General features: G+C 42.7%; 1 protein-coding gene across 10 annotated transcripts in view; it reads left to right on the plus strand.

The window, feature by feature from the left end:
* The window catches only part of AGTPBP1 (ATP/GTP binding carboxypeptidase 1), a 179,374-nt gene that overhangs the window by 37,348 nt on the left and 118,463 nt on the right, over window positions 1-23,563 (plus strand). For 7 of the 10 annotated variants that reach the window (XM_040963441.1, XM_040963438.1, XM_040963436.1 and 4 more), the window contains exons 3-4: window positions 17,243-17,370; window positions 21,647-21,714. In XM_040963441.1, coding sequence (XP_040819375.1) covers window positions 17,243-17,370; window positions 21,647-21,714 — 196 coding nt within the window. Of the gene's footprint in view, window positions 1-10,223; window positions 10,301-17,242; window positions 17,371-21,646; window positions 21,715-23,563 lie in introns of those variants that run through there. The other 3 variants (XM_040963434.1, XM_040963435.1, XM_040963433.1) reach the window with 3 other exon arrangements.

Below are 23,563 nucleotides of genomic sequence, written 5' to 3' on the forward strand. Positions count from 1 at the left end.
TAGCTATCCACTGGTTTATCCCCCAAATGGCTGCAATAGCCAGAGCTGAGCTGATCCGAAACCAACAGCCAGATATTTCTTTCAGGTCTTCCACCCACACGGGTGCAGGGTCCCAAGACTTTGGGCCATCCTCCATTGCTTTCCCAGGCTGGGAGCTGGATGGGAACTGTATGGGATTCTGGTGCTTGAAGGGAGAGGATTAGCCAATCAAGCCATTGCACCTGCTCTAAAATATAAGCTCTCTTTACTACAATACTGTTCAGGTCTTTCTCTTTCCGAGTGGTATTTACTCTATGTCTGTCATATGCAGAATAAAGGCTTCAGAAGATATCCATTGCTTAGAGCCCAGGGAGCCTGTGAATATACTGTTTTATTTGGTTAAAATGGAACTTAGCAGATGTGAATAGTAATGGATTGTGAGTTGGGGAGGCTCTGCTGGGTTACCTGAGTTGGCCTGGAACCATCATAAGAATTCTTGTGAGGGGGAGGTGAGAAAGCTAGAATCAGTAGTAGATGGGATGCAGGACACCAGAGGTTGAAACCATGTGAGGAAAAGTGCAGTCATGGAATACAGCTGCTTCTACAAATGGATGGATCTTGAAGGAAACCATCCCTCCCTACCATACCTTGATATTAGCCTAGTGAACTGATTCTGGACTCTTGACTTCCAAGTTGTAAGATAATAATTATGTGTTGTTTTAGTGGTTTATGGAATTGATGACAGTGGCAATTGGAAATTGTCAGTTTCTTCTGTTATTCAGTGTAGTTACATAGAGTTTTTCCAAAATATCCTTTCATCTTTCTGTGTGTAGAGCTTGTAGTACACTGTGTCATCTTTTTCATTCCTGGTATTGGTAAGTCCGCCTGGAAATTATCAGCTGAGTTGATTTCTTCAAAGGAAAAAGGTTGGTTTTATTGATTTTTCTTAATGGTTTTTTCTGATTGCCTGTATCTTGGATTTCTGCTTGGTTTCTTTGAATTTCATTCGCATTTTTTTTTTTCTCAAGATGGAAGTTAAGGTCATTGATATACCTTCAAGGAGGCACTGTTGCTGTAAATTTCCCAAATATTGTCTTGGTGATATCCAGCTCATTTTGATGTGTTTTCTTTTCATCCAGTTTTTTCTTTGGCATTTTTTAATTGTTATTTTTGTTCCATTGTAGTCAGCCAATACCCTTTGTATGATTTATATACCTTGGAATTGCTTTAATCTTGTTTCATGATGCAGAACATAGTCTGTCTTGGTAAATATTCCAAGAGCTTTTAAGAAAAGTGAGTAGTTTAGTGTTATCACATGGGAGATTATAGCAATGTTAATTAGGACAAGGTGACTGATAGTTATTATTTACACATTTTAATCTAGTCATTTCTATTCTATCAATTTTACATATTTTAATCTACTCTGTCAATTATAAGAGGGAACTGAAATTGCTGTGAGTCCACTTCTTTGTGTTCTTGTGGCTTTCTGCATTTTGCTTCATGTTAATTAAAACACCTTTACTGTGATGGGTAGGATTGTTGTGTTGGTGAGTGGATTATTATGAAGTGACCTTTATTCCTGAAAATAGTTTTCCCTGCTAAACAGAGTGACTCAGCTTTCTTTTGATTAGTATTAGCAAGGTGGATTTTTTGTTTTTTGTATTCTTTTGCTTTTTGCCTGTTTCTGTTTGTATATATGAATTACTTCTTAGAGGTAGTATTTATTGGATTTGCTTCTGTGTCCATTCCAGCCTTTTATTTTTTTTAATTGAAAGTTGGATCAAGTGTATTAAAAATTATCTCAGCGATTCATCTTCCTTTTATTTACGCCCCTCTTCTTCCTTTTCTGCCTTCTCTCAGGTTCCTGAGTAGATTTTCTTTTATAATTTTATCTCCTTTGGGCCCGGCACGGTGGCGCAAGTGGTTAAGGTCCTCGCCCGCCTAGCACACCCAGGATCCCATATGGGCGCCGGTTCTAATCCCAGCAGCCCCGCTTCCCTTCCAGCTCCCTGCTTGTGGCCTGGGAAAGCAGTTGAGGACGGCCCAAAGCTTTGGGACCCTGCCCCCAGGTGTTGGAGACCCGGAAGAGGCTCTTGGCTTCGGATTGGCATAGCATCGACCGTTGTGCTCACTTGGGGAGTGAAACATCGGATGGAAGATATTCCTCTCTGTCTCTCCTCTCTGTATATCTGCCTTTCCAATGAAAAAATAATAAAAATAAATCTTTAAAAAAACTAATTTTATCTCCTTTGTTGATTTGTTGGCTAGAACTCTGTTTTGTTAGTGGTTTCTAAAGGGTGAAGTATGGATCCTGTACTTGCTGTGTGCTTAGTCCATCTCCCAGTGAGATTCCTCTTCCTACACACTGAAGACCTTCCATTTCTCTGCTGTCTCTGTCATGCTTTTACATGCGCTGGAGAACCAGTGTTCCCTGTTTCTGTGTAAATACTCTGTCACTGTTTGAAAGGTATGAGTGATTTGCATGGTCTCGGCCCTTTTTTTTTTCTGTTGCTATCCTTTCCTTCATTGCTCTACATGTGACTCTTTTTGTGTGTGTGTGTGTGTGGCCTGGCTATTTTCCCCATTTTCATCTTAAAATCACTTATTTGGAATGCTTTGATTATGATGTGCCTCAATGTAGTTTCCCCCCCCCCATGTTTCTTTATTGGTAATGAGAGGTTTTTTTGATTATGTAGTGTATGTATCAAAATTGAAAACATTTTGGCCATTGTTTCTCCCTTCTCTCCTGTTGTTCGGACGCTGTTACCATATGTACATATATCCGATTCCTTGAAGTTTTTCCATGGTTCACTGCTCTCATAACAGTTTTTCTTTTGGGGATGGTGCAGTGGCTCAACACTGTAACATCCGCATGCTCTGGCATCCCATATGGGTGCCAGTTTGGGTCCCAGCTGCTCCATTTCCCATCCTTCTCCTTTCTGCTTCTGGCCTTGGAAATTAGCAGAGGATGGCCCAAAGCCCTGGACCCCTGTGCCCATGTGGGAGACCCGGGAGAGGCTCCTGGCTTTGGATTGGCTCAGCTCCAGCTGTTGCAGCCATTTAGGGAATGAACCAGTTGATGGAAGTTTTTTTTTCTCTCCTGCTTTCTGTAAATCCCTCTTTCAAGTAAAAATAAATTAATTTTTTTTTTAAAAAGAAAAACCAGTTTTTTTGTAATTCCCATTTCTTTCTCATGTCAGTTTTTGTTCATTTTGGTTGATTGGTGTCACTGTCGGGCGTACTGAACCTGTTTTTAAATTTATGCGTGTATTCCTGGTAAATTTGGTGAATATTACCTTGTGCTGACCTCGATTGTATTTCTTTAGTGCTGAGCCTTGCTTTGAGGTGCAGGTCAGTTCCTTGGCACCAGTTTGAATCTTTTGAGTCTTGCTTTGCATTCTTGTAGGAGGGGACCGGAGCTGTTCTCAGTCTGTGGCTATATTACTCCCCATCGCTGAGGTGACAACTCTGTGCTCCTCGCAGGGCTCTGCTGAATGTGAGCTTTCTCTGCATTGCTGGGAACAGGCACAGTTCCCTGTGCTGTGTGAGTAGGTGCTGGTGATACCCTGGATCTGCTTAGCTGCTTCTTTCTCTAGCTCTTGGCAGGACCCTCACAGGCTTGCAAGGATCTGTTCTGAGCCACGTGTCCGAGGGGATCTCTCTGTCTCTGTGTCTGTCTCTGTTTCGCTGCAGCTCGTGGTGACTCTCTTGAATTCAGCCAACAGGCCTTCCTGGACTCTCAGTTGATTCTGCATTCAACCCAGGCCCTGCCTGGGTTTTCTCTTTTTACCTCACTGAGAATGTTCCAGGCTGTCACATGAGGACATTGTTGGGTTTACCTCATTTATTTCCCTTCTTCCCTCTGGGATTGTTAGGGAAGTCCATGGATTACCTTTAGTTCTTATTTGATAAGCTGTTGATCTTCAGTTAATTTCTGTGGTACTGCAGTCTCTTTTTTTTCTTCTTACTTTATTGGCTACTGCCTCTAAAGCTTCTTATGAAACTTTTACTCTGTGGGATCTCATGGTCCTTCGGATTTTCCTTTTCCTGGTGCTCCTTACCCAAGGCTGTCTTAGCTGAGTCTCCTCAGTGTGGGATCCCTCCCTCTATATCTGAGTGCCTGTTAGAGATGACTGAGGTCGTCGAGTGGCAGTACCTAACAGAGTAAGCCTTGGCAAATCTCTTCATCCTCCAGCGTTAGTCTGTCGCAATTGAGGATACGCTATCTGTGTACAAGTGTAAGCTGTAAATCTGAGTCAGTGTTGGTCCTCTTTTTGCTAGTGTGTTTAGACTCCCGGTGAGTCTTGTTAACTTTTTGTCCGTCGCTAAAAGGATATCACTAATTTACATACTTTTCATGCCTTTTCGGTGCTATTTGATGGAGCTTTCATAATCTCTCCCTTGTAATTTCCTTATTCATTTTTCTACCTCTATTCTTGATTTCTTTGTCTAAGCTCTTACCTTCACAGGAGACTGTCATTGTCCGGCAGCGATGGACTTGGCGCATGGAGCCGATAATAACACATGTGGGCTCTGATGATCGAAAGCCGAAGTTTATTAGGGGCATCAGATTTTTTTTTTTTTTAAAGATTTATTTTTATTATTTTTTCATTGGAAAGGCGGATATACAGAGAGGAGAGACAGAGAGGAAGATCTTCCGTCCGATGATTCACTCCCCAAGTGAGCGCAACGAGCCGATACTATGCCGATCCGAAGCCAGGAGCCTCTTCCGGGTCTCCCACGCGGGTGCAGGGTCCCAAAGCTTTGGGCCGTCCTCTGCTGCTTTCCCAGGCCACAGGCAGGGAGCTGGAAGGGAAGCGGGGCTGCCGGGATTAGAACCGGCGCCCATATGGGATCCCGGGCGGGCAAGGTGAGGACCTTTAACCACTTGTGCCACCGCGCCGGGCCCGGGGCATCAGATTTTATACACCGAGGGACATATGGGGATAAGGGAGGAGGTATTGAGCTTATTAACAAAACCCATCAACTGTTTCTATACTTTTGTTTGGAACTCCTTTTGTCCTGTATATTCCACCAAGTGTTCTCATTCACATGCTGTCCCCTCAACTGTTCTCGTACAAATGATATCCAATCAGCTATATAAAAGGTATCCATTCGGTTGTTCTCATACAAATATTATCCAATCAGTTGTAATCCTGTGCTCGCTGACCTTCTAGGGGTCACAATGTCCTTTTACAGGAGACTTTCAAAAAATTGTGTATCTAAACTTCCATTTTGAACATTGCTGAATAATTGTGTTTCTCCCATTTCCTCTTAGAAATTTGTGTGTGTATATGTTTCTGTTTGTGTGTATGTGTGTTTATAAACTAGGAGAACTAAACAACCTTATGCTTTCAAAGATTTGTTTGTTAGTAAAATTAGGGAGTGTTATCTGCAAACTTAGCCTTCTGTGGCAGAAGTGCTAAGGTTAGCAGGGTGCTGGTCAGAACTCTCTTGGGAGGAAGTGCTGTGGGAGATAGATCACGGAGAGTCTAAACAGCAGATCTGGGAAATCCAGCAAGGCTCTACCTGTTGAAGGGCTGGCATAGATACTGAACTGTTTTTGCAGAATTTTACACTCTGTGGTTATTTGGATCGTGCAGGAATGGGAACAGAATCCTTCTTGGACCTGAATTGGTTCAGAGAAGCAGAACAGACAGGTGGATTAGCAGTTCAATAAGTAAGTAGTATTTATCCAAAACAGTCTTTCTCTGTGACAACAGCAAAGAGCCATTGGATTGTGAGATCTAATTAACCTAGGATAGTATCCTGGCCTTCCTTCAGTTTCTGCTGTTTTCTAGGAGCTTGTCTGAGTTACTGATCAGGAAAAATTCAGCTTATTAGCTTATTCAGTGAGTGATAAAAAGGTCCCATAGGAAAAGGAATAAGAAGGGGGCAGTTGATACCTCCCAACAAGGAGTCCTCACCAGAACCAGCATGGTTAAGAACTAAAGGTTCTTCCACTGCAGATTTAAAAATATGGACCATCCCCCAGGGGTTAAAAAATAGGTGGCGTGTCTATTTCTGTGAATAAGATCGTAAATCAGAAGTGGACACTCCGAGAGATGATGTAGTGAGTCAGCAGGAGTTGAAATGTGACCTGGCAGCACTTAACAAGGTTAACAAAATGGCCCTCGAAAGGCTAGTTAAAGGAGATTGAACATAGGGGTACTTCGATGCTCTAAAGCCAGAACAAAAGAGTGTAGTCATAGAGAAAGTGAATGCAATCTAATGCTACTCAACAAAGAATTAGTAAAGGGTTTCAGAAAAAAAGCAGCTAGATATGAACTGACAAATCAAGTTCACTGTGCTTATGATTGGAATTCCCAGTGAAGGAGAGTGGGACAAAGTGATAGGATGTGGATATTTAACAGGTTTGAAAAAGCTGATACAAGAAACTAGTGGTTGGAAGGCAGAAGGAAGAGGGAGAATGATGGCTGTGCCTGGAGAGACTGGCCAGAGTAGTTCATACCCAGATTCAGTCAGAAAAGAAGCTTTGGACCTTAGGCACAGTCTTCTCGGTAGTCAGGTAGAAAGACTAAACCTGTTATGTAGGAAAGGCTGCTTTAAGCAACAAAGCCTATCTGCCTTAAACAGCCATAGTCAGACGGGAGTTATCAACTCAAATCGCACCTGTCTTGCCTTTGGTTGTAAACGCCCTGGGCTACCAGCATTTGGGAGTGGGTGATAAACTGGCTCCCCAAGAGTTCTTATTTTTACCTTTATAAAAAAAGATATATTTTGTTTATTTGAGGGGCAGTGTTAGAAGAGGGAGACATAGAGGTCTTGTATCTAGTGATTCACTCCCCAAATGGCTACCATGGCCAGGGCCTGCTCAGGCTGAAGCCATGAGCCTGGAGCTTCTTCTAGGTCTCTCATTAGGGGTGCAGGAAGCTGGATTGGAAATGGAGCTGCCGAGACTGGAACCAGCAGCTGAATGGGGTGCTGGTGCTACAGGAGATATCTTAACATGCTACACTACACCACAACACTGGCACCATATTTTTGCCCTTCTTGGATTACTTGTTGGTAAAGAGACAGTTTTCGTTATATACAGGTTGCTGTCTTTCCGGTTTCAGCTTCTTGTTAGGAGTGTTAAATGGAGAATGCATCGTCTTTCCCTGTATATAGAGTAATCTGAAGTTGGCTTTTTGTTTTCGTTTGCAATTTTTTTACATTGACTTCTGATAATGGTTTTATCCCAATGTTTACTATTTGGCCACTCTTACAATGTAATTCCTCTAATTATGTATACGTATTTACTTTGATTCATTTAAAAGTATAGTGTAGCTATATTAGCATTGCTCTACTTCAGATATAAGCCTAGCTGGAGTAATAGAGACCTCACAGTGCAGTGCCTGCATATTCAAGTTCATTTCTATCTTACTTATCCTAAAGGTGATAATGTTCTGCGTGCTTTTCTCAATATTTTTTCAATCTTTCTGTCTCTGAGTTTCAGGTATCTTCTCTAGATCTCAGCATCTCCATCTCATAGGAATGGTGGAAAGGTTCATGTCTTGTTCCTGAAGACGTAAAAATCTGGGGTGTAAGTTATGTCCACTGGTGAGGTCTGCAGTACGTAGCTGCGCAATGCCAGTGACATGAAAGGATGCTGACAACGATTCTAGCTCCTTTCCATTAACTTCAGTTAATCTGTAGCTGTGCGAATTGCTGTAGGTAGTGAAAAGGTGAGCCAAAGTGAAACTGGATGCTGGATAAGCTTGTAGAGCCAGCCCACCACTTTCCTCCACACAGCTCGTTCTTCATCTTCCTCCCCTTGTATTGCAGAAACACTTCTGACAGCCCTGGGTCTGTGTGAGCTGAGTCCTTTGCTAGTTGGCCCTGGACAAGTGTTATGAACAGGAATTATGCCTCTGTCATGTTGAGTGAGCCAGGTGCCTGTGGAGCAGTTGGCCTTGGCAGTGTGACACAGCCCAGTGGTGCTCAGGGTGTGAGCTCTGGATCTCAGGGGTGTGAGGTCAAGACTCTTGGCCTAGTAATGCTGAGACATCTGTCACCAGCCACACTCTCTCTCTTGAGTGTCAAGTGGAATTTTCCAGAGGCTGTGTGATGTGATATGTAACAGGTAGAATATAGACGTGGACGTGACACTCTTCTGCTGAGCTTAATCTTGGAGTCTAAAACACTGCTGCTTTGCTTCCTCAAAAAAATTTTTTTGATATCCTATGTAGAAATGTGTTAGTAATTTATTAACTTTTGTGTATTAACACAAAATTAAGAAATTTTCAGTTTTAATCTGTAATATGGTGTTGATGAATATATAACTCATAATAAAATAAAGGAAAACCAAGTTGTCTGGTATTCAAAGAGAAACATTAAACACGATTTAAGTCAGAATAATAGTCATAAATAAGGAACATTTGTGAAAGATATTTTGCAAATAAGATATTTTGAAAATATTTTAAATATTTAAAATATTTTGCAAATAAAGCCATGTTACTTGAAATTAAATCTCAGTTTCTGTGAATCCTATTAAAGTGTAAACTTTAGTATATGTTTATGGATTTCATTTTCTTTGCTGCGATGTGTGAAGAAGTCTTTGTTGCCTGTACTAGATATATCTTTTAAGGTGAAAAAGATAAAATTTACTTAAGATGTGAAGATAACTTTTATACCCCTTGCGCTTTCTTAGGAAATTCTTTGTTTTAGAAGTCATCCCTCTATGCCATTGAGACTTTTGCAGCATCCAAGAAAATGTATGTTTTCAATAGAATAGCTCTGAGATTGAATGTAAATTCAGGATCGAAACCATCATGAGACCACTAACTTCAAAGAAATATTTGAGTGATGTTCCCCTAAAATATACATTGGGGGTTAACCTGGCTTAATGTGTTTCTTATTGATCATATGTTCAATTCTGTGCTTTTCTTCCTGTACCCTGAATAACATTAATAAACGTGGAACCTCCAAAGGTTGGCCGCAATCTGATTTTGGTTGGTCTAAAAATAGGGAGAGGCAGTGAGGAGACAGCTTCTTGGTGTCTTGATTTAAAATGTTCCCGCTTTGGCTAGCTGTAGGCAACTGCCTAGTTTGCATTGCCTGTGGGCCTGTGTACCCTGCTGGTGGGCAATAGCTGGCCAATAGCTGGCAGGCATTCTAGGCCTGGTTAATGCCGAATTTGTATTACCTAGACCAGTATGCTAGTATAATTGCTTCTTATTATTATGATTTTTAAAGTGACTGACCAGGCCACCACACTTGCAGAAGTGGCTGAGACTCGGTAGTTCGGAGAAGGGAAACCAGAGGACCTTTCTGGGTCAGACCAATGCACCCACCCACATGGGATTCCTGAGTTGGACTGGTTAGCACAGACCACCACCCACTGGCACACATGAAAGCTAGGGCTGGAGGGCCTGCCTGATTGGGCTAGTCCACAGTACCAACCAGTGAATGTCAGAACAGGGGATGGGTAATGTTAGGCTGGGCCATGACACTAGCCAGCATATAAGAGAACAGATTCTGGGTTCAGATTCTGTGGGGGATTTATGGTATCATCCCTGTGGGACTGTAATACCAGCTGGTTTGCTCAAAAGCTGGGAGTGGTGATGGGCTGAGCTAGGGATGACCATGGAACTCACTGACATTCATGAGTGCTGGGGTTGGGAAGAGGCCTGGCAGGCGCATCTAAGAATTGGGTGTGGGCTGGGCTCGGTTGCAACATCCAGCAACGTATACGAAGACTGAAACTGGGGGTGTATTATGACAGGTAAGGACCTAGCATCCACTGGCATGTGTGAGATCCGGATCTGGGAATGGGCCAGGCAGGGCTACTGTGTAGCACTCACAAGTGAAAGCCGGAATGGGTATGGGCTGGTCTGACAAGGTTGCAGTCAGTACCTCACAGTGAAGGTCGGGACTGGAGGTGGGCCAAGTCAGGCTGAGAAAAACACCCACCAGTGTGCACAAGATCTGTGATTGGGAGCTGGTCCGATAGCGGGGTGTGACTTGAGGAACTCCCCTTTTAAATACAGCCTTGGCTTGTGAGCAGGAGAACCAAGGCTGGTGGCAGTCCTGGCCAGGCTGGGCTACAATATCTGTCAGCATGCATGTGTTCAGGTCTGGGTGTGTGCTGGGCTGGGCCAGTTTGTTTACCCGCTGGCAGGTGCGAGAGTCAGGATTGGATGCAGGCCAGGCCTGATTAGAATGCAACATCTACCAGTTCATATTAAGTCTGGGACTGGGGCGTTGGCCAGGCTGGGCTCGGATGAAGCAGCTCCCCCCACCCTATGAACTGGGAATGAACTGGGACTTGGGACAAGCCGTGCAGAGCCATGTTACAGCACCTGCTGGTAAAGCCAAGGTGAGATGCACCATGCTAGATTTGGCTACAGCACCCACTGCCACACACAAGACAAGAGGGTTGGAGTGAGCCTATTGAAGGAGCTGCAGGGTTCCCTCTTGCTGGGCCTCTGCTCCATCTGGGGAGCATGGGAGCTGGGGCTGGGGACAGATTGGGATGGGCAGGGCGGCAAGAACCCTCAGCCTGCATGCGAACTGGGTTTGAGGGAGAGCTGGGCTAAGCCAGGCCACTGCATCTGCTGGCGCATGCTAGTGCCAGAATAAGTGCCGATTGACCAGGCTTTGCCTCAGCATCCACTGGCAAGTGCCAGGTTAGGGTACAAGTTGTGTCAGACTGGATTGCAGTATCCCACCGAAAGTGCAAGATCTGGGATTGTAAGTGGGTCTCGTAGGGACACTGTAGGTATTCCTCTGATGGGCTGCAGCTCCCTTAGGAGGGCATGAGAGTCAAGCTGGACAAGGCATTGGCAACTGTTGGCATATGTGTGGACTGGTTGTGGGGTGGGCTAAGCTAAGCTGCAACACTCTTAGGTGTATGTGAGATCCTGATTGGAACGTTGCATGGACCAGACTAGTCTGCTGCACATACTGGCAAGTGCAGGAACCTGGGCTGGGGCGGGCCTGATGAAGATTATTGGGGATCACCTCAACCAGGCTGCAGTTCCCGCTGTTATGCATAAAGACCAGTTTAGGCTGTGTTGGGTTGGGCCACAGCACCTGTTGGTTTCCACAGCACATGGGGTTGGGGACAAAACTGATCGGGCACCTAGTCACCAATGTGTGTGTAGGCTGATGCAGGTGATGGACTGAGCCAGACCCTACACTGGCTGGCAAATGCAGGAGTCAGGTGTGGGCTCAGCTTCAGTGAAGTTCCTCGGGGGACTCCCTAACTGGGCCATTGGACTCAAGACTCCAGCCACCGAGAAGATCATAGGAATTGTGCTCTGACCTTGGACCGCATGCATGTGTCAGGACTGGGCCTCCTCACTTGCTTTTGCCTGTGTGGTGGACAGCATGCCCAGGTGCATATGGGAGACAGAATGGCCAGCTCATTTAGGCCTGCATGGGTGTTGAGTGCCGTGTTCAAAGATGGAGCCCAGAAAGGCTGGGCTTTGGCAGAAAGTGTCTGGGTGATGGAGGCACTGGAGTGGACTCTGTCAGCCAATGGACTTGGGAAGGATTTTCTCAACCTTGGAGCAACAAGAGCTATGGTGTCTCAGAACAATCAAGGTCATTCAAATGATACCCTTGGGCATTTTAAATAAGATTTATTTATTTTTATTGGAAAGGTAGATATACAGAGAGGACGAGAGACAGAGAGGAAGATCTTCCATCTGATGGTTCACTCCCTGAGCGGCCACAACAGTAGGAGCTGAGCCAATCCAAAGCCAGGAGCCTCCTCTGGGTCTCCCACTTGGGTGCAGGATCCCAAGGCTTTGGTTCATCTTCCACTGCTTTCCCAGGCCACAGGCAGCGAGCTGGACAGGAAGTGGAGCCTCTGGGATTAGAACCAGCGCCCACATGGGATCCCAGTGTGTTCAAGGCGAGTACCTTAACCACTACGCTATTGCACGGGGCCCCCTTTGGGCATTCTTCTCCACTTCAGGGAGGGCTTTCTTTTCTTTTCTTTTTTTTTAAGGTTTATTTTATTTATTTATTTATTTATTTATTTTGGAAAGGCAGATATACAGAGAGGAGGAGAGACAGAGATGGTCTGATGGTTCACTTCCTAAGTGGCCGCAACGGATGGAGCTGAGCCAGTCCAAAGCCAGAAGCCAGGAACTTTCTCCAGGTCTCCCACACAGGTGTAGGGTCCAAAGGCTTTGGGCCGTCCTCAACTGCTTTCCCAGGCCACAAGCAGGGAGCTAGATGGGAAGTGGAGCTGCTGGGATTAGAACCAGCGCCCATATGGGATCCTGGCATGTTCAAGATGAGGACTTTAACCACTATGCTAACGCGCCGGACCCCACATCAGGGTCTCTAAGATGACATCAAGGGACCACCCACATCCCCAGGTACTAATGTCATTTGGCAGATAAGAGTGGCGTCCTTTTCTTTCCTCATTTCCCCCTCTCCCTACAAATGTGGAAGAATAGGAAGATTGGGAGCATTTTTGTCACCCACCTTCCCCGTGCCTTGACCCTCTCCACCCTAAACAGCGGTCCTCATGATGTGTATCCTTGTCAACTGTGTGAACATCAAAAATGAAAAGTAGAAAAGCTCCTGCTTTGAGGGTAGTGTCTCGGGCTGCGGTCCAGCCTTCAGTGTTGCGCTCTGACAGCCGTTCAGAGGCAGAGTTGCCCTCTGGCGTTCCCTCTGTGACCCTGGCTACCAGTGGCAGCAAGTCATCAGTGAACTGAGTTGGGAAGCGGCTTGGAGTGTAGTTTTGTCCAGTTTTCATGGTAAAAGTGAGAAGAATAGAAATAAGGGAAATCATCTCTGTTTTCAGTGCTCGTTTTCTAGCCTGCCTGTAGAAAAATTCATCAGTGCTTCCATCATGTGGGAGAACGTGATGTTCATGAAGGATCACCTAGTGCAAGAATTTTTGGTAGTGGTTTAATAAAAACTTTTCAAAGTCACTGACAAAGGAGGTTCTTAATTTCAAATGGACTATAGCATATGTTTGGTGTTTTGGGTGTATGTGTGTGTGTGAATTACATGATGTTAAATTGAACAGTGTATGTTTTATTAACTACTGAAAACTAATAGATGACCTTTTGTTTAAAGAATATTTGTTTTTTTAAAAAAATTATTTGAAAGGGAGAGAGATCTTGCATTTCTTTATCTCCCAGATATCCTCACTGGCCGGGAGCCTGCTGCTTCTTCCAGTTTCCCGTTGTGAATGGCAGCAGCTCAACACTTGGTTCATCTCCTGCTGTTGCTCCCAATGCAATGGCTCAAGTGGCTAATCCTTCAAGCGCCGGATCACACGTGGGCACTGGTTTGTGTTTTGGCTTCTCTACTTCTTGCTTGTGGTCTGGGAAGGCAGGAGAGGCTGGTCCAGAATCTTGACCCTGCATCCGTGTGGGAGATCTGGAGGATTCTTTTCTTTAAGGGCAAAAAAAAAAAAAGGAAAAAAAAAAAAGAAAGCTCATTTGTCTGTAAGTTAATGATATCATAAAAAAACCTTTTGTTTATATGGATTATTTTATCTTTTATTTATTTCTTTATAAATTAAAGCGAATTATAACACATAAATTCATTTTAAAACTAATTTATTGTATAACATTTGGCATTTTTGTACTTAAAAAGCTCATTTAAAAAAAAAAGATTGATTTATTTTTATTGGAAAGGCAGGTTTACAGAGAGAAAGAGAGACAAAGAAAAAGCTCTTCTATCTGCTGGTCCACTTTCTAACTGCCTACAATGGAGCTGAACCAGGAGCCAAGAGCTTCTGCTGCATCTCCCACGCAGGTGCGGGGTCCCAAGGCTTTAGTTCATCTTCTACTGCTTTCCCAGGCCACAGGCAGGGAGCTGGGTGGGAGACGGAGCAGCCAGCACACAAAGCAGTGCCCACATGGGATCCTGACACCTGAAAGGCAAGGATTTAGTCATCAAGCAATCGCACTGGGCCCTAAAAATCTCATTTTTCAAGTTAAAAAATAGTAAGAAGAGTGACGTGGTTTGCGTTTTGGTAGATCTCTTTCACATTTGGCTTAATGGAAGACAGCAAGACTCATCTGCTTTGCAGTTCAGATTATTGTGACACGCACACACACACATAGACAATTATGCATATATAACGTTATATACACATTTTGGGGTGGTGTTCATGATTGAAGGATGGGAAAGGACAAATCTCAGCCCACAGAGATGTGTGATTATGAAGGCAGCTTATTGGTCCCTTGATTTGTGGGTGAGGAATATAAAATGGTGCATTCAGCTTTTGGAGAAAAACAAACTAAAAAAGTGATTAAGCCAAGAATAGTAATTGCAAATGAAGGATAGTTTGGAATGATAATGCAGTTTGGAAAAAAGCCATAGTGTTTACTGTTCAAGTGGAAATGATTATTTATTTATTTTTTTATATTGCACTGAAACTTGGTATGCTGGTTTCTTGGTGTTAGTTCCTATGTGGAACTTGGAACCATGTCAGTATGTTTTAGTACATTAAAGTCCTTTCACCTCTCTTGCACTCTAGTCATTTTTACATCGTTTGTCATTTGAAAAGTATTGATTTAGCTATGTAGGTTGCTAATATTGACACATTTTTCATGGTATTTAAACAGCTGTATTTATTAGTTTTATGACTATCAGAAAGTTGCTAGTAGTGGAATCTGTCAAAAAGATTGCTGGTTCACTTGCAGTTCATTTGCATATGTGGTTTTTTTCCCAAGACAGCTATTGTAGTTTTTTTTTTTTTTAAGATTTCTAAAAAATTTTTTATTTGAAAGAGCACAGTTACAGAAGGAGAGACTGAGAGAGAGTAAGAGAGAACTTCCATCCACCCGTTCATTCCTCAAATGGATGCAACAGCCAGAGCTGATCTGAAATTGGGAGGAAGGAGCCTCTTCCTGGTCTCCCACCAGGGTACAGGGTCCCAAGGCTTTGGGCTGTCCTCTGCTGCTTTCCCAGGCCACAAGCAGGGAGCTGGATGGGAAGGGGAGCCAACTGGACTCTAACCAGTTTCTAGCTGTTTATTTTTCGTCTGTGTTTAAACTAGTAGTATAATTGTCACTGCAATGTCATAGGTAAATAATTTTAATATTTGTATGAAGAAAGACTTTGGCTTTTCAGATACTTTGCAAGCGACTCAGGTATTCACAGAATTTTGCAGATTGCATTTTGAGACTTGCTTGTCAAGAAGATCACAAGAAAGCCAGTGTGCTATCAAGGGACAGGATTGTATCAGAAGGACTCAGGAGCTGGCATGAAGAGGCTCCCAAATGGGATAGGACAGTTTGAGCACCAGTAACCTAGTGCAGAAAACGTAAAATATGTGTAAATCTGAGTTCATATTCCTACATTAAGCCACAACACTTCCTCACCTGCTTGAGGTAAATTATAAATGCTGTACTTCTATACACAATCAGACATGTAATAGGGCACTCAAGCACTTGGGCTGTGCCCACTGTTTTCCCAGGCCATTAGCAGGGAGCTGAATCTGAAGGGGAGCAGCGGGACTCTGACTGGCCCCCAAATGGGATCGCCAGTTCCACAGGTGGAGGCTTAACTTGCTATGCCCCAGTGCTGGTCCCAAGAGCTTTTATATTTTAGAAACAGATAATACCAGATTTTTTTTTTCCCTAGAGGAGATGAATCTTACATTTGCTTCAGAATTAGCCAGTGTGATGTGTGATGTGTGTGCTTGAATGTAGGTGTGTGAGAAGTAGGTTGCCCATGAATTGATAATTGTTGAAGCTAAATAGTGAGTAAGTCATTGTATTATTTTTTCCCTTTTGAAATTTCCCATAATATGAAAGTTCTTGCTTATTCAGGTTTATGATGAAGAGTATTAAGGAATCATTCCTTCCTCCTACAATGTTGGAAGGAAAAGAAAATTTGTAAAAACTAAAATATATAAACTGACTTTTGTCTCCATATATATTTTTTTAATTTCACAAAATTAGGTACTTACAAAAGCAAATAGAGAAGGAAAAGGATCCTTTGATCCGATCATCCAAGAAATAAATAATTATAATGTGTGTATTACTGCTTAAGAGCATTTTGCTACATTATCTTTGGAGGTAGTTCTGAATTTTATATTATAATTTCCTTGTCTTTATCTATAGAATGCATTTATTTATATATCTAATACATAATTCATGTATGTGTGTATAATTATACTCTGTGTAATACATTTATATGCATTATAAATGTACACAAGAATAGTGTATTACATATTTTGAAACCTTATTTTAATGATATAGTATACATATTAAAATTTTAGCCTTCCTTTTAAGATTAATGTACAATGCTGTTTCTGTTTATACAATATGCTGGTTATCCGAAAAAATGTGGCTATGTTTATAAATATTTTCAGTGGCATGTTAGTTACATTTTCAAATAATATGGTGATTTTTTTCAACATTAATATATTCTGTCAAGTGAATTACTTCCAGATTTAAGTTTTATGTCTGTTTGTCAATCTGACAGTAGAATGAATGCACAAATGCAATGTAGTCCATGTTTTTGTTTGTTTGTTTGTCTGGTCCCTATAGAAACAGTCTGATCAGTGCTAGCTACAGTTCCTGGTAACCGGGGTTGTGGAATAAGATGTGCAGGGTCTCTGCCTGCATGGGACTTAAATAGCCTCAGACAGTGGTGAATGGTATGGCTATGTTTTGTTATTGGAATTGGAGACATGGGTGGAAGTGGGCACTGTGTGACACAAGGCCAAGCCATTTGTTTTGGATAGTGCTGAGGATGCTGGCTGTGTTGAGGCTGCAGGTGTCCACGGGAGGCTTGTGGAAGACCTCAGGGAGCAGAAGAGAACCCTGTGGTGAGAAATGGGGAGTGTCTGCCTGCTAGGCTTGCCCAGCCCTTGTTTGTGTGCTAATGGGTCTGACCCATTCGAAAGGGTGAGATAGATGTGAGTCAGGGAAAGGATGAGTGAGGGGGCAAACACCTAGAAAATGCCACAGGGCTGGCGTCCAGTGGAAGAGTGTTCTTAAAAGTGAGAAAGCATCCCTCTTCTCAGAAACTTCTGTCTCACTCGTAGAAGCCAAACTCCTTAAAATGACATGCAGGACTCTAAATGTCCTGCCCTCTTCCTTTAGGAAGCAGGGAACTGACTAAAGCAAACTAAACCAAATGAATGGCTTAGTTAAATCAGTAGAATTTTAGCAATGTTAACAGTAAGGAAATGTTCTGTGTGTACGTGCTTAATGTTTTAGGAAAAGTACAGTTTTATTAAACAGCGATCTTATGGTACTTGATTTATGATTGACATAGAATGTATCCAGATGTAACATACTTTGTTCTTTATTATCATTTTTTTTAGCAGTGTGACCAATAATTCTCGGATTGTGGGACTCCTGGCTCAGTTGGAGAAGATAAATGCTGAATCTGCAGACGCTGACGCTACCAGATATGTCACATCAAAGATTCTTCATCTCGTTCAAAGTCAAGGTAGGCTTTAGTCTCTGCTTTGTTTTTCGAATGCTTAAAAGTAGATGCTAGGGATGTTCAAACTTTTGGTGAATGTCTGATTTCCTGTGAGAATCGAACCTTATTAAACTGGCTCAACAAGGGGAAAGCTGAGAGGCTGTGGAGGACACCGATCATTGGTACCATGTTTGTGATGTTTTACTTCTGTATGAGTTTTGCTGTGAATTCCATCCAGTTTACTTGTAGTGGCAGGTGTCGGCATCCAGGTGGGGAGGGAATGAGTGCACCAGAGCAGACTGGTGGAAACAGTGGAGTTAGGATGAACACGTTCCAGTGGTCCAGTGGGCACGCCACACCGTCTGAGGCTAATTGCTTACTGCAAGGTGGACTGGAAGGGTGCGTCTTGGTTAGGGTAGATTTTCTTGTGGTCCAGCAGCTTTTTCCCCTGGATGACTAGCCTTTCTTGGCAGAGCATGGGAGTTTGTGTCATCCTTTGCCAGAGACTTTCCCATGCCATCCTGGAGCCCAGGGCAGCCCTCACACAGAATGTAGACGGAAAGCTATCAGGTGCTATGGAAGAGCTGGCTGTTGTCATGCTCCCACTGTGAAAATCGGCTCCATTCATGTGGGTAGGTTCCTTAGGGAAGCTACTGAATCTCTGAGATGTAGCTGCACCTTCTGCAAGAGAGAGGTAACATGTCATGGGACTGTGGTGAAATTTACGTAAGAGCCATCAAGAGGAATATTAAAGTGCTCAGTAAATGCCATCAGGAATGCAGTTTTATGTTTCTCACAATACTATACTGATATCAGGTATTGACAAGGGTACCCAAGAAATGCTGCATTTGCGCTGAGACATGTGAGAAAACCTAAATAAACATTGATAAATTAGGGCCCGGTGCAGTGGCCTAGCTGCTAAAGTCCTCGCCTTGAACGCATGGGGATCCCATATGGTCACCGGTTCTAGTCTTGGCAGCTCCACTTTCCATCCAGCTCCCTGCCTGTGGCCTGGGAAAGCAGTCGAGGACGGCCCAAAGCCTTGGGACCCTGCACCCTCGTGGGAGACCTGGAGGAAGTTCCTGGCTCCTGACTTCAGATCAGCACAACACTGGCCATTGTGGTCACTTGGGGAGTAAATCATCAGATGGAAGATCTTCCTCTCTGTCTCTCCTCCTCCTCTCTGTTTATCTGACTTTGCAATAAAAATAAGTAAATGTAAAAAAAAAAAAAGATAAATTAAGAGCATGCATTAAGAGGTGAATATCCTTGCTAAAAAAAAGTTACTTCAAGATTACAAATTTTTAATATTAACATAACATTATTTGGACAAGTTAAATGGATATTAAGAATAAAAACCTTTTCTTTCTATTTTATTCTGTTATTTTATTCTAAAACTTGTGCTTGATTTCTATGATTTTTCTCACTCTATTCTCACACACATGTGCCTATTTTGGGCATGGAAGGGGAAAGCCAGCAGCTACCTTAATATTTAGCAGCAGTACTTTAATAACATTTCTGTTAAAATTCCAATCAAAATCCCAACAATATTCTTCTCAGAAATAGAAAAGAAGATACAAAAGTTCATCTGAAAGCACAAGAGAACACAGATAGCCAAAGCTATCCTGAGGAATAAAAATCAAGCTGGAGGAATCACAATTCCAGACCTTAAGACATACTACAGGGCAGTGGTCATCAAAACAGTCTGGTACTGGCACAGAAACAGAGGATCAATGGAGCAGAATAGAAACCCCAGAAGGGAGCCCACACATGTGCAGCCTACTAGTCTTTGACAAGGAAACTGAAAACAATCCAGGGAAAAAGCCTGGTCTAGTCAAGAGATGCTTTTGGGACAATTAGATAGCAGCTTGCAGAATTAAGAAACAAGGCCTCACCTGTCACCTTATAAAAAAAAAATCAACTCTAAATGGGTCAAGGACCTAAATCTGTACCCAGAAACCATCAAACTATTAAAGGAAAACAGAGTAGGCACACTCCAAGATATAGGAACAGGGAAAGACTTCTTAGAAAGGTTACCAAAAGCAGAGGAAGTCAAAGCCAAAACAAACAAGTGGGACTACATCAAACTAAAAAGCTTCTGTACAGCAAAGGAGACAGTCAACAAAGTGAAGAAGCAACCAATGGAATGGGAGAAAATCTTTGCACACTACATGAGTGATAGGAAACTAATATCCAGGATTTACAAAGAGCTTCAGAAATTCAATGATAGCAAAACAACCCTGTTAAGAAATGGGTGAAAGAAATTTTCAAAAGAACAGATTCATATGGCTAATAGACATATGAAAAGATGCTCAGGCTCCCTGGCTGTCAAGGAAGTACAAATGAAAGTACATTGTGGTTCACCTAACTCCAGTGAGATTGACTTACAGTCAGAACTCGAATAACAACACCTACTGGCGTGGATGTGTGGGGAAAAGTGCCCTCTTCACTGCTGGTGGGAGTGTAGGCTAGTACAACCACTATGGAAGTCAGCATTGGAGAGTGCTGAGAGAACTGAAAGTTGACCTGCCATATGATCCAGCTGTCTCACTTCTGGGAAAATGCAAAGGAAATGAAATCTGCGTATGAGAAAGGGATCTGTAATCCTGTAATTATAGCAACACACTCTACAATGGCAAAGACATGGAAACAACCGAGATGTCCATCCAGAGGAGTAGATAAAGAGACTGTGGTACATCTACTCATGGAATACTACTCAGCCATTAAAAAGGAATTCTAGCATTTGCAACCAAATGGTCCCAGCTAGAGACCTACTATGGTCAGTGAAACAGGTCAGTCCCCAAAGGACAAATATCATATATTCTGTCTGGTATAAGGCAGCCTTCTTGCAAATTGTACGATCAGTAACCCTTTCTGTACTTTTCTTGGTGGTGCCGATGTGTTTTGATGTTTTTGTTTTTATTTTCATTTCTTACACACAGTTTCTTTTATCTTGTCGAATTCTTTGCTAGCTTGTGGATTACTCAGTGACATCGTTTTACTAAAGAGGCTTTTTGTTTTGCTTTTATTTCTCCAGTGACGTCTTGCTCATTCAGTGATGTGTTGTTTGACTCCTTGGTGCTGTAAATTTTTTGTTTTAACTTCATTCCTGTTGTTGGCTTTGTTTCGTTGACTTGTTTTGCATCTCATTTAAGGGAATGTATAGTGGTGGTGTAATAGAGACTCTCATGTCTGTATGTGAACATACAATGCAGTGTGCATCTCTACTTCCAAATTAAACAGGGACTCCCAGTGAAATTGTTGGCTATATCTTTACATTTAGGATGCTGGGCTGTCTGACGTTGTCTGTAGCAGCAATGTCAGGATACGCTTAGTTAACAGACTGATGGACTTATGACTGTATATGAAGGACTATGCCTTTGTAAAAATATGGGCAAAATCAGTCAGGAGGTGTGAATTTAGGGAAGGGGTAGGGAAATCCCAGACACTATGGAATTATATCATAACATTCAGAATTACAAAAAATATCAAAAAATTCCTTGTTTCTTCTTGTTGTAACTTCTGGATTATGTGAATGTTTTAAGAATCAAATTTTAATTTACCTGTTGATTTTGTAGATTTTTGATCCCTTGAAAAGAGTAATTTTTTTCCCCAGCATATTAAAGTATGTTTGAAATAATATAGGTAAAGTAGGTGGGATGTTGGCCTGTGATCAGTTTTTCTTTTGTTAATTAAAGAAGAATTTAAAAGAAGCTCTAGGAATCCTTAAATAATGGAAACAGAGTTTCTTTCTTCTTCTTATTTTTTATGTGTGTGTGTGTGTGTTCCCCACTCCCAATCCGAGCGTGAGGGAAGGGATCATTTGGGTGATCTGGTCTCCATTAGAGACTCCTTCCTCCTGGTGATAAATTTTGCTTGTTCTAGAATTCTTAAACAGTATTAGTACATTCGGAACCTTTAACAACAGTGTTAAATTTTTGTTTTCCTTTATCTTGGTTCATTGTTTTCTAGCTATACTCATGAAGATGAAGAAAGAGCCTTACCATGATTCTTATCTCACTTTCAGTTCTGACAGTTGTACTGTATCATCAGCTGTAAAATTCTAGATAGATTCCTAGGGACTTGCCTTATTCCCTGATGGAATGCCAGGAAAGTGAACTGCAAGGAAGGTCTTGTTAATTGAAATCTAGAGGTCCACACAGCGCAGACTCAGCACCATCCGAAGAAGGAACACCTAGGAAAATGTAGACTTGCTGATTATGTCTTAGCTATGTGTAACAAAACTGTGCATATCCTTTCTGGGTTGATGTTTAAGGACAAGTTGTTTTCTGTTTTTCAGAAAAAACGAGGAGAGAGATGACAGCCAAAGGCTCTACGGGAATGGAGGTGCTGCTAACCACCTTAGAGGTAAATCACTGTGAACTGCTGAGATGAAGCAATGCTGAAGGGGGAAATGACCTCACATATTTTTTGTGTGTGCACATTCAAGAAATATAACATTTTTCTTTTAAAAGATTTATTTTATTGTCGTTACAAAGTCAGATATATAGAGAGGAGGAGAGACAGAGAGGAAGATCTTCCGTCCGATGATTCACTCCCCAAGTGAGTGCAATGGCTGGTGCTGTGCCTATCTGAAGTCAGGAGCCAGGAACTTTCTCCAGGTCTCCCACATGGGTGCGAGCCTTTGGGCCGTCCTCGACTGCTTTCCCAGGCCACAAGCAGGGAGCTGGATGGGAAGTGGAGCTGCCAGGGTTTAGAACTGGCGCCCTTATGGGATCCTGGAACGTTCAAGGCTAGGACTTTAGCCGCTAGGCCGCTGTGCCAGGCCCTACAACATTTTTTCTTAGAGATAAAGCAAATGAATGAAAGTTTATGCTTTAAATTGTTATTTGGTATATTTCCCTGTGAGTATAATTAAATCATAAAGTTTAATCTTAATGCCATTTCAGTTAGTAGAAGATAATAAGTGATAGATATTGGGAATGCTTACCAGTTGTTATATATTCATGATCTGTTTTACTAGTATTAGTTGAGTGTTTTATATTGATGATAATTGATTTTCTGTGTTAGTGTTTTTTGTGATAAGTATTCAGAATCAGGATTTTGAATTTTAGTCATGACAGTGTTAAAAACAAGGAATGAATTCATGTTTTTTTGTTTGAAGATTTATTTATATATTTGAAAAGTTAATAGAGTAAGGCAAGGGGAGGGTCAGAGAAAATTTTTCATCTGCTTGTTCATTTTGCAAATGGCCACGATAGCCAGGGCCGAGCAGCTGAAACCAGGAGCCTGGAGCTTCTTTCAGGGCTTCCATATGGGTGGCAGGATCCCCTCTGCTGCCTTCCTTAGGCCTGTTAGCAGGCTGCTGGACTGCCATAAAAGATCTGGCAGTTTAGAGCACTCATTTTGTCTCTGTCTCTTATTGTTGGTGATGTTTACATAGTGCAGAAGGATGCTTACCCATGTGGCCACAGATAAGGGTGGGTAAAGTCAAGTAATGAGGGAAAGTGGATTGAGACCATTGTTTCCTTTATGTCCCTTTTTGTGTCTGGAGGAAAGGAGGAGAAAATGGGAGAGGGCAGCTCTCAGAAGCCTAACTGCATCCATACCCAGGGATGCGAGACAGCCCCTCCATGCCATCCTGTGGTCCTCAGCGTGGAACATGTTCCAAGGGCACTGCCCGAGTGGTTTGAGTAGTTCTGAGATGCTATTGATGACACTGTTCCAAGGTTGAGGAAATCCTGCCAAGGTCCCATGTCTGATATAGTCCACCTTGGGGTCTCCACTCATCCAGTTACTTGCTGTCAACGTTTGGCTGGGAGAGTTGTCCGATTTGTTCTGCCCTCCATGGTACTAGATATCCCCTGCAGGCCTCAAAGATCTGTCGTGTCCTCCATGTGCATCTGCGCATGCCGTCTGCTGCACAGGCTTTAGCAATCGAAGAGGCACAGTCCTGAGCATGGCACTCCATAGTCAGACCACAGATCCTGTGATTTTTCCAATGGTTGGAGTTTTGAGACCTTTGATCCAGTTGGAGGGTGGCCCCCAAAGAAACATCACCAGAAGTGACCCCAGTGCTGACTCCTTTGTGACAGCACAATGCAGGGTCTAGTTAGTCCATTACTCATTTAGCCTGTACACACCAGTGGTTGTAGTTGCCCAGTCAGTTCTGTCTCTAGCTTCATCTCATATGCAGGCCCTTGCATGATCCAACTCAGGCCAACCCTGTCCACAACACACTCAGCCCTCATATACA

Source organism: Ochotona curzoniae, unplaced genomic scaffold, assembly GCF_017591425.1.
Source record: "Ochotona curzoniae isolate NIBS_2020 unplaced genomic scaffold, NIBS_Ocur_1.0 scaffold_3208, whole genome shotgun sequence".
Lineage (NCBI taxonomy): Eukaryota > Metazoa > Chordata > Mammalia > Lagomorpha > Ochotonidae > Ochotona > Ochotona curzoniae.